The sequence below is a fragment of the Sinocyclocheilus rhinocerous genome, unplaced genomic scaffold (genome assembly GCF_001515625.1).
Source record: "Sinocyclocheilus rhinocerous isolate Xijiao unplaced genomic scaffold, SAMN03320098_v1.1 scaffold20, whole genome shotgun sequence".
Taxonomy (NCBI): domain Eukaryota; kingdom Metazoa; phylum Chordata; class Actinopteri; order Cypriniformes; family Cyprinidae; genus Sinocyclocheilus; species Sinocyclocheilus rhinocerous.
Window position 1 is genome coordinate 785,490 of NW_015640468.1, and position 11,606 is coordinate 797,095.

Genomic DNA, 11,606 nt, shown 5'->3' on the forward strand with positions numbered 1-11,606 from the left:
GCACTTATCTGTACATAGTAAATGCAGTTATTTTTAAGCGGTTGTTGACATCCTATCTAAAACGTGATTTAGCCACACAAAAAAAATCAACAACGTTACAAACTCTAATATGTCTTAATATTAATATGTCGCAATATCCGTGTGTGCAAAGGTTCTTGCGCGATCCTCTTGTTCAATATTCTCTAGGTCTGAATCCGGCTCAAATTGATATGGCAATATTGACGCCTTCCTTAACTAAACCGGAGCAGTACACCCCCAAAACAAATTCAAGACATTGTAAAAGAGCATAATAGGACCCCTTTAAACACAAGTACTAACAATAATGGAAAAGGAACTGTAGTAGTGCATTGAAGACAGAAATGCACTTTTTGGCACCTAAATCATCCCTCTTCTTTTACACTGTGCATAAGTTTTATTGTTATTGTTACTTTGCGCACATATAAAATGCACATTTTCTAATTATATTGACACAGTTACAGTGTGCCTATTTATGTCCCTACTTTATTCCTTCTTATTTCTCACCACTTACACTCATTTAGCAACAGGTTTCTAGGCTGGTTTTCCAGTCACATATTCAAAAGTCGCATAACCCCAAGGAACAGTAGTGACTGAGAAACCAGCAAATGTTTTTAGACTTTTGACAAAGTAGGTCATATGATTTAAAAAAAAAAAAAAAAAAAAACAGAGGACTGCTGAATCCAGAGAAGAATGACCTGTTGTGTACCACAAAACATGTTCTTTATGTCACTTATGAAATCATTTAATGGTGCCAGTGTCAAGTTATCAGGAGTTACAATGTAACTTGTAGGAACTCCAAAACTTTGTTCAAAAATCTAAGAGGCTACACAATTCAAACAGGAAACAAAAGCCCACTCACAGATGTTGCAACAAAAAAAGAAATAAAAGAACAACGGGAACATTCAGATCCTTCCATCATGAGTGATGGCGCATGATGATGAACACACTTGAGTAATTCTCATTCTTTTGTTCGATTCTTGACTTTCCTCACAGTGCTTGCATGAGACAGGTGAGCTTCAAAGCTGTAGGACAGGGCTGCCCAAACTCAGTCCTGGAGGGCCGGTGTCCTGCAGAGTTTAGCTCCAACTTGCCTCAACACACCTGCTGGTAAGTTTCTAGTATGCCTATAAGAGCTTGATTAGCTGGTTCAGGTGTGTTTAATTGGGGTTGGAGCTAAACTCTGCAGGACACCGGCCCTCCAGGACCGAGTTTGGGCACCCCTGCTGTAGGACATCGAGTCAAGGCTGTGAGGTGTTGCTGCTGAACAATTGCATATTATTACAGAGCCTCTTTGAAGAGCTTGTGGAATGTTTTTATTGAAGCATTTATTGACAACGCCATTGCGGACCACTGTTTGAAGGCTTCCTGAAACTTCATGAAAAATTAAGCAGAGAATATTATCTTCCTCACTGATCCGATGTAAAGACGGGGCACTTGCTGTGCACATTCTCACCAAGTCCCTAATGCAAAACGGTCCGCAGGTGGAGCAGGATGTTCTCGCAGCAATATTAAGACTTGAAAACATGCACAGCCCTAATAACGTATTGTCTGCAGATAGGGCATTCGCTCATGCACTTCCCGCACTTAGTGCAGGTGACCATGTGACCGCACTCCAGCAGCACACAGTCAATTATCGCGTCCATACAGATGCGACACAGGTTGTCGTCATTTGATAACTGGGTCTTGCAACCATCTGCAGTGCGAGAGAGAGAGAGAGAGAGAGAGAGAGAGGGGAAAAAAGATGGGTCATTACTACAGGTGCCAATCTCTCTGTAAGGACAGGATCTTGACTAAAGCCCAAAGTATACTTCGGTGTTTACACATACGTTTTGTGCTTTGATTTTTCTTTTTTCCCCCATAAAGTGCCAACACTGACCCAAGCCGTTGTTTTTCGGAAGAGAAACGGAGGAGACAGAACAAGAACAACGACAAACTACTCAAGATGACAAATTCCAATAGAGGCCCGTGTTGACGAATGCTTGTGAGAGGGGATTAAAAAATACCTGCAACTCTAGTATAAATGCGTAAGACATATTTATCATTCATAACTTTTAGAGAGAAAAGGCACTGACACTGGATCTTTGTAGTGCACATGTTTCGAGCGCTTTTGTTTATGCACGCTATCAAATGGAGTACTTTGAAGGGCAGAGCATTTGACTGTGCACATAAAAAAACCAAAGTATACTTTGAACCAATCACAACTAGAGATGGCCACAACTCAAACTGAATGCCTCCAACTAGTGATGCAACAAAAATATTGGGATGAAACGGCAAAAAGAAAAATTAATTTTTGGCAGTACTAGTTTTGGAGGGTCGAAATCATTAATTGAAACGGTTAGCGCTTCTCCGATGAAGTGTTTTGACTGTGCCGGCATCCATTTCATACACACAATGTGTATAACGAAAAATGTCAGCAAAGTGGACACACTTCACCGTGACCAAAAATTATGCTAGAGTAGCATATATGTAAAATTTGTTCGGGTTAAATAAGTGACTTGTTGGCAAATAATTTTAACGACTAGTTTATCACCTGTGAACACGACATTCTGAATAGCATCCAGAGTTCAATTACTAAATTACCAAAGTTTTATTTTCAGTATCAGAGTTGCGGTTAAAAAAAAAAACATTTTGTTGCATTGTGCAGTTTACTTGAACCCTAGTTATAAGATATAATAATACTTGATGAAGGGCACAGATGGAATGGCACAATGGGGGTAAAACGTAACACAAGATACATTTTGATGACCCTTAACCCAACAGGTAAAATGTATTATTAATCATATATTGAGGTATAAACAATGTCACTACACATTTTCCTTTCCTTTTTTCTTTGAGAGAACATGCTATCTGGCAGTGGCCATGCAGGGAGGGGGTTGAAGTGCAATGACATCACAAAATGCTGTGCACTGGTGGGTGTGACCAGGAAACATTTCCACCAATCCCAAGCCTTACCTCCGATTCCGCCATTGCAGATTGGAGGGGGATAAGCTACCACTTAAGTGGGAGGAGCAAAGCACAGCTATTAGACTCGGCTATGAGTTCAATAATTAAACAATCTATTAAATTTACTGTAAAACCTAAGCTGATCATTAATGAAAAGCAACTCCTACACCTAAGAAAGGCTATTTTCACTCTTTGTATGAACTTCGTATGAAGTCAGACTGTGAGGTGAAGTAATTTCCTACCTGCAGTGAAGGGGTTGCTCACATTTTCCACTGACAGACAAAAATAAATAAATAAAAATAAATAAATTTAAAAAAAAACTTAAGTAGGAACAATATATTTTTCGTACATTTTTTAAAGAATATTTTAAAAGAATTTTTAATATTTAAAAAATTATTTTCTCAATTTACCTACAATTGGCAGTTAATCTTAGACTGCGTGTTGCTGTATATAAGGAATAGTGTTAGTGCAGCGCTGCATTTAGAACTCACTAGATTTGCGATTGTCCTCGTTCTCCCTGTAAAGCCTCCTGACGCGCTCCACCAGCTCCCACTTTTCACAGCAGCCAGAGAAGCTCACAAAGTTTCTCGCCAGGATCTCCTTTAGCTGCCGAACGGTCAGCTGCTGCACCTCATCAAGAGAGGACATGTCTGACGGAGAAGCTCTAGCCCGCCGCCGTGTCTGAGGACTAACCTGATGGTAAAACCACATTCTAGTCATATGATCAATGCGATTTAAGAAATTATCATATTCAAAAATTTCTAGAAATGACCATGTCATTCCTAAGTGACTTAACTCACCTCAGGTGTGTGTTCTGTCTGGTCAAGGTTAAGGAGAGAGACTGAAGTGGAGTCCTCAATATCCTATCAGCAAGGAATATTTACACAGAAAGAATATATTTATCCATACATGCTAAGCCCCTTACAGCTTTAGAAAGGATACCTGCCACAAGTAAACAAGTAAGCAAAGTATCTTTCAGTCTGGCATCATTTCAACTCTTCTGTTAATAGATGGATAAATGGAATGAAGCGCACTTCCAAAGTCACAACTGTGCAAACGAGTTCTGCCACATGCTTTTTGTGAACTAACTAACATTACATTTCTGCTCCCTGGATCAGCTGAGGAACGGGCCATGTTTGACATGAAATACTAGTGTACTGCTCTTGCAGAGTATATACTTCCTACTTCGTAGGAAGTTAGGAACATAACAGTAAGAATTATATTTCAAACAATGCTATGTTATTATGGTGACATGGTTTCATCATATTGCATGTTTAATTTAATGGTGCACAGTTATCATCTTGGGGAAAAATAACATTATTTTGCACTTTTAATTCAATTGTGTAATGTTTTAGTTATTAAATTAATAAAATGTATTAAAAATTAAGTAATTTAAGGAAAAATAAACATATTGACATACATAGGAAGTTTGAGTCAAAAAAAATTTGTATTCTGGAATGTATGTGTTGTTCCAAACTAGGGCTGGGTGATGTGAGAATTTATTTTTTTATATCAATAATCACCATGCAGAATATCTAATATCTGATTATGTTGTCTACCCACCCTGCTCACAAATACTGTGTTTTTATCAAATCTATGTTTGAAATGAATTTCGTTTTGTGAGGAGAACTGTTGAAGATAATCTAACAGAACCCAATTTTATGTTCACAATGAAGGTGGACCTTCTTATGCGATTATAAAAATGATAAACAGTACATGTTGAATGCACAGAGGCATGTGTCTTGATTAAATTATTTTTTTCATAAGGTCCAATGTTTCTCTTTCTCATTTTCTTTTTGCAATTATCGGCAAGTTAGACATTTAATTTAGCCTTTCAGGACAAGTTTAATTTCCTTATTATAACATTTCACGGTTTCTAAACCTGCAGTCAAGCTATAATGTATATTGAATATTTAATTTAATGGAGATGCCAACACTGGAAATTCAGATGGCACTTAATTCAACAATTATTCAAAAATAGGTGCAGTTATACATAAGTCACAATTTTATTTTTTCTATCACTACATAACTTTTGCTATACAAGTACTCCTTTTACTACACAAGACTGCAAATTGAAATACTTCATAGTTTTAAAATAAGAGAAATCACTGCCTATTCCAAATGTATACAGGACACACCTGATTGGTGGACTCTGAGCTGTTGCTCCTACTGATTGGTTCTCCTTGAGTTGGAGAGAGTGCTGAAAGAGGGGAGGTGGGCTCTTCATTTGAAGGCGGTGGGCTATACATGGGGTGTGACTGCAGAGAGGGCGTGTCTGGATCATCCTCACTTTCTGCCCCTTGATGGCAAAGCACCAAGTCCACCAGGTCCTCCTTCTCCCTATGAAAGCATTCAAACAACTCTAACAATATTGTCATAATATACCCTATCATTAATAATGCTCACTTTCTAATGTCTGTGCAAAAGTACCTGCATGTATCAGTGTTAATGTTGCGTAATGTGAGGTACTGCCGCAAGTCTTTAACACGCAGACGCATGAGCTGTGGACGCCGGAATGCAGTGCATTTCAGCAGGTGACAAGTCGTACATCTGCGCAAGTTTTCCTGAAGTACCGAGCACAGCGAACAAAAACTCTTCTTACAGTCACAACAGATGTGCTACGGTGGAGAAAAACAGAGAGTCTGTGCTGAATCAAAAGGACAAAAAGCAAGGTTATAAATATAAGTATAAAGTACTTCATTATAATTTTAACTGTAGTATGTAATTCAATATTACATTTATAAGGAAATATTTAAACTGCAACTTCATCATTACAAATGTGTAAATACAATACATATTTAAATGCATGACATACAATAGAAATGACATCAAATTTGAATTTACCATAAATATGGCTAAATGTCAGCAGTACTTCAGTAATAGAAGTAATCATGAAATACATGGGAAAGCACAAAAAAAAAAAATCACTCATGTTCAGCTAACTACATTTGATATAAATGTTATTTATAATACATTTTCATTTAATTGCAAATAACATTCAGTTAAGTGTGCGAAAACATTTTCTTTTAAGTATATTATTTCCGTTGCAAGTACACTTTTTAAGATTAGTGACAAATTGTACTTCTGAAAGTGTACTTCTTTTTCACAAGGGTAAAAAGATTTGTGCATTTTAGCCCATGTATGTTAGATTAAAAGTCATCTACATGTTACCATAGTCCTAAAATTTGCCAAAAAAACTTTTAAAAACGATTTTAAAAATTTACAATCTTTCTTTTCTGGCAAAATAGGCCAAAAAAAATGTATGACTCATCTTGCATACAGGGTAGTATACACATTTTTGTCCAATCAAATCATATACAGAATGAAAACATTGCCATCCTTAATACCACCCACTACCCACTAATAACTTTTGCCATGGTGGGCCTCCAGATTTATTTAAAGCAAGTACAAGCCTGTTAACATGAACCCAACTTCCTGATTCAGTAGGAAATACATCAACATCACAAAGAAAATTTTGTCTGTCAAACTGTTAATAAATGTTCTTGGGTTTAATACGCAAAACAAATGCGATCGAATGTCAGTGGCAGGTGTGCAGATCTACCTACCCTCCTCCTAAAGTCAGAGAAGGCTTGTCCACAGTCCTGACACACCAGGTCGATGCTGGTGGAGTTGGTGGGCGGGTATGTGGAGTATCCTGCAGTGGGAGCGAAACGAAACAGCCCCGCACCTGCCCCAAAACCTGGCTGCTGCCCTCTCACGGCTCCGGTACCCATCACCTCATTCAGCAGGCCACAGCATGATGCCCACATGGACGAGGCCCCCGCCTACACGGAAAACAAAGCCAAAATAGTGTTAAAATTATACTTTTTTTGAATAATTACTTCAAAATCTTATGATAAATAGTTAACAAAAGGTACTGTTTATTAACCAGAATAGAAATATTCAAGATTCTGCATAGCTAAAAATGCAGAATTGTGTTAAGACACGTTTACACACTGTCCTGACTATACACATTGAAAAAGTTTACATTTGTCATTTATTAATGCATTTTGTTTCATAATTTATTAATAATAATTAGTCACTGTGAAATCAAAATTTACCATTTTCTTTGTTATTGATTAGTGCAGCGTTTATTGAATAAAGGCTTAAATTAAATCAGTCTAAACTAAACTGGCCTATACATTTTTTTGTGAACAATACATATCCACAATACATATTATTGCATTTTTGTATTGCATTATATTGTGACACAATATATTGTTACACCTCTAATTAAGACTCCAGCATGTACAAACTGCAATTATGAGTGTATGTGCACAATAACAATAGTAAGCCTGAGCCCCTGTGCCTTATTATCCCACATTGGGTCATTCAGAATGTCCTGCCCTGAAATAGTTCCCATTGACTGGGATCAATCCCATTCGAGATGGATGGGAACAGGGCTAAGCCATAAAAAGAGATTAGTGTGCTTTAAAGCCTCCATGAAATCAGAATTAAAGTTTTTTTTGGGTGTTACTATCAATATGTTAGTCTTAAGGTTATCTATAAGCCAGTGTGCTCCAAAACAGTGACAAAATTCGGATTTAGAAGATATAAGCATTTAAAGCTTATAGTTCGTCACTTCCGCCAAAATGGATCAACTATTTTTTTTTGACGTCACCTCGTACTTCAGCTTCTCATCAAATCTTCTGACCAATCAAATGCTAGAATCCGAAGCGCCCGCCCCCTACACTATAAATAGAGGCTGAAGCTGCGGCTGAAATCAGTCACTTGTTCGCAGTGTAGTATTTCCTGTACAGTGAATGGCACTTAGTGCACAATGTAGGCGATAGGGAACGATTCAGATAGTGTAAATATGCTTTTGATTGGGGCAAATGAGGTCTGGTTTCACGTTGTGTCACGCGAACCGTGGCAGCGCACACCGTCTGATTCGGACTTTGGCTCCGATCGCACGGAGCGGATCATATGCATGAGTCGGCATATATTAAACACTTTGAAAGGGGTCATATGATGTGATTTCAAGTTTTCCTTTCTCTTTGGAGTGTTACAAGCTGTAACAAGATAAGATTGATTGGGTGCGTATACAGAGTCCAGTTCATGTTCCAAAAGGACATCCAAAATGTTCAAAACCTTTGCAAATTATTCGTCAGATTGCTTCATGTACTTACCAGTTGTCAGATGGGAAAAAGTGGCCAGAGGGATAAGGTACAGGTTGCAAAGATGCAGCAGAAACAATAGCCGTTTTGTCAGAAGAGACACAAACTTGACCTTTTCCTTGACCAAAGAATCAATACCTGGCCACCAGTAGAGTTCCCGAAGGCGCTGCTTTGTACGCACAATTCCTTGATGGCCATCATGGGCCAAGTTCACCAAGATGTGCCGTAGTGAAACAGGAACAAGAAGACGTGCTCCTCTGAATACATAGTTCTTTTGAACACTCAATTCATCCCTTACTTGAAAATAGGGACGTAGATCTTTATTAACAGCCATTGACGAAGAAGGCCATCCACCATCAATTTGTGCACGTAACGAAGTCAATTCTGGACATGATGCAGAGGCAGAAGCAAATTCAGTTGAAGTTATAGCAGACATCTCAGAAGACAAAAATGCAACGAATTCCGGTTCTGCATCAGAAAGATCCTCTTCAGAAGCTGGCAAAGGCAATCGAGACAGTCAGCAGTACGATTTTGAGAACCAGGACTGTAAACTACTTCATAGTTAAAACATAAGAGTCGTGCTGCCCAACGTGCAATTCTCATTCCTGCACGATCTGTACCTTTGGGAGAAAGAAGCACTGTTAAAGCTTGATGATCAGTACGCAAGAAAAATTTTCGACCCCAAAGATAGATTCTCCATTTTTCAACAGCCCAGACACAATACGCGTGGGTTCGTATCCCATCCTCATCGCCAATTTTGTAGTGTTTCAAGTCCAGGTAAGCATGAATAGTCAGATTCCAGAAGTTACAATTCAAGGATTTATTAGCATCAAAGGCCAACAGCAAACACAGCCTGCATGCCATATGGTTGCTCACATTCAATTATTCTTCTACACCTTTTATAGGTACCAACTTAGTAACCCATAGTGCCCTCTTCTGGTGAAATGTTCGACCCCAAAGATAGATTCTCCATTTTTCGACACCCCAGCCCAATCCTAAGGCTTCTTTTTCATTGTTTAATTCTTGCCTTCCACCGTTGACAAAGTTCTTGAAGCAAATGCAACAATGCGTTCAGTTTTATCTTCATAAATTTGAGCCAGTACAGCACCTAGTCCATAGTTTGATGCATCAGTTGAAACCACAACTGGCAAATTAGGATCAAATAATGCCAAAGCAGAACTTTTAAGCAGCAACTCTTTCACAGTGTTGAAACTTTTCTGAGCCTCTTCCGACCAACTGAAGTCAACTCCTTTCCTGATACAAGCACGCAATGGCTCTACCACAGTGGCAAAATTTGGAATAAACTTGCTGTACCATGAGATTAATCCAAGAAAGGAACGAAGCTGATGTGCATCTGTAGGAACTGGTGCATGAAGCATTGCATTAAGATGATCCTCGTTTGGATGAACACCTTGTGCGGACACTGTATGACCCAAAAAACATAGACTTGTCTTACTGAATTGACATTTTGAAATATTCAATTGAAGTCCTGCACTCTGTAAGAGTTAAACAACTTTGTTGAGCATGCAATCATGTTCACTCTGTGTCCGACCCCAGACAATGATATCATCGAGATAGTGGGCGACATTTGTCAATCCTTGCAGTACAGTTGCTAACATTTTCTGGAATGCAGAAGGTGCCGAAGCTAGGCCAAATGGTACACGGCAAAACCTAAATAGTCCTTTGTGTGTTATAAATGCAGTCAAATCACGACTTTCTTCATGTAATAAGAGTTGAAAATAAGCACTCTCCAAGTCAATTGTAGAGAAAACAGTTGCTCCACATAGCTTAGACAACAATTCCTCAATATGTGGCAGAGGATAACTGTGCAGCCAGCCTCTAGCGGCCAGTTGATCAATTACAGTTTAAGTCACTTCCTTGTTGGCTTCACGAGAGAAAGCGGGAGCTTGCCGCTTGGTTTCAAGGCACTTCAGGAGACCTTTAAATGGCTTATGACTGCAGCCAGAGCTCTTGGTGACACCAGTCTATGGGTGACACTCAACAGAGAGTAACCATGGTGTTTTTATTTTCAAAGGGAGCCAACAGCATAATCAACTCCCAATTGTCATTGTGTGGCACAGTGAAGGATCGGTCCTGTTGCTGGGTCTCACCTCCCAACAAATGAAAACATGAGAGCAGAAGAGCTAAAAACAAAAACACATTACTGATCATTGCATCTAACAGCTGAATACTGATATTCAACACATAAATGATATCAGCTGCTAGATGCTGACTGATATACATATATTTAAGATATGTCATTAATGCACAAAATCACACAACGCAAACATGCATGAAATGGCCGCAGCATTAATGCTAGCATGATACACAGCCAACACAGAAACAAGTTCAAAGCTAAACAAGTATGATGAGAAATGACTGTACCTTCATAGCAACTCCAAGACACCGCGGGGAGTCACCCAGCTGTATGTAAAGGCAGCCTGGCCATTGCTCGTAAACGGCTAACTCTCCATTTTCAGCTGCTGTCTACAGCCGCACCAGGTTCGCTATGCAACTGCAATGAAGCGTTTTCAGCCAATCACAGCGGTGGATAACCCGTGACGCAAAACCAAACAGCCAATCATCTCTTACTTCCAATAGTGCAGCGGAAGTTCGTGCATTTGGATGAGTTTTTATATGCTATTTTTATTACACTTAATGTAATAGAATTGCTTTGTTTTTATGTGGTTTCATAATTTTAGCTTGATTGTTTGATCCCAGGCGAATTTAGTTTGCCTGTCAGAGCCATTTTCCCCCGGTATTATTATCCTAAAAGTTATTAACATAAAAAGTTAGCATTATAAGCATAAAAAGCAGTGATAAAATATAAATAGTGTTTTAAATATGAATTTAGTGGAATAGAACCTATGGATACTCATTTTAAGCAATGTTTATTATTAATAGATAAACTGACTCAGATTCTGGATAATTGATAGTGTTGCCTGAGTCGCAGGTCACTGTTGCTGTTCCAACAGATGACAGCCCAAAATTGATCAGTAATTTTACATCAGCTTAAGTCAGAATGAAAGGTTTTGTGATCTGTGTGATCAGAATCAGAATTGTTGTTTAGTGAAATAAATGTGTTGCCAAACTGTAAGCTGAAGTTGTTTTTGAACCTCTTTTATGTGTTTGTGGACAGATCAGAACATTTCCCAAGATATATATTTTCAAGTCCCCATCAGGTTCAGTGTGAATCCAAACTAGCAACACTGCAGATAATCTCTCATAATGAATTGGCCTATGAGTGACATTACATAGAAATTATTTAATGTTGTTAGTGTGTTAATGCACTACGAATATATTTATTTATTTAGTCATTTAGCAGACGCCTTTATCCAAAGTGACTTACAAATGAGGACAACAGAAACAATCAATTGTAGTATTAAAACAACTAAAAACAGATCCAAACCTAAAAGCTAAAACTTTATAAATACTACCTATACACATTTTAAAAATAAAGAAATTAAATAAAAATGACAAATGCATACAACAAAATTTCAAAACTTAACATTTAAATGAAAAACAAAA

The 11,606-nt window shown here is 38.2% G+C and overlaps 1 protein-coding gene across 3 annotated transcripts; it reads right to left on the minus strand.

The window, feature by feature from the left end:
* Nucleotides 1-1,179: 1,179 nt before the first annotated feature.
* Nucleotides 1,180-10,609, minus strand: rnf34a (ring finger protein 34a). Of its 3 annotated transcripts, XM_016569205.1 has the most exons (9): nucleotides 10,464-10,609; nucleotides 6,528-6,746; nucleotides 5,392-5,579; nucleotides 5,100-5,301; nucleotides 3,762-3,824; nucleotides 3,453-3,654; nucleotides 3,204-3,233; nucleotides 2,971-3,012; nucleotides 1,180-1,711 (listed from the first exon to the last, which is right to left on the minus strand). In XM_016569205.1, the coding sequence occupies exons 1-9, from the start codon at nucleotides 10,467-10,469 to the stop codon at nucleotides 1,527-1,529; spliced, it is 1,137 nt and encodes a 378-aa protein (XP_016424691.1). In that variant the 5' UTR covers nucleotides 10,470-10,609; the 3' UTR covers nucleotides 1,180-1,526. The 3 variants fall into 3 exon arrangements, with proteins under 3 accessions (XP_016424691.1, XP_016424692.1, XP_016424693.1); XM_016569206.1 differs by lacking the exon at nucleotides 2,971-3,012; XM_016569207.1 differs by lacking the exons at nucleotides 2,971-3,012; nucleotides 3,204-3,233.
* Nucleotides 10,610-11,606: the final 997 nt, after the last annotated feature.

Excerpts from the sequence above, each read along its gene's own strand:
- rnf34a (XM_016569205.1), bottom strand. Across the intron at positions 5,580-6,527 it reads TCTCTGACTTTAGGAGGAGG|CACATCTGTTGTGACTGTAA; the intron begins GTAGGTAGATCT and ends TCTCCACCGTAG. Across the intron at positions 3,655-3,761 it reads AGACAGAACACACACCTGAG|GTTAGTCCTCAGACACGGCG; the intron begins GTGAGTTAAGTC and ends TTTTACCATCAG.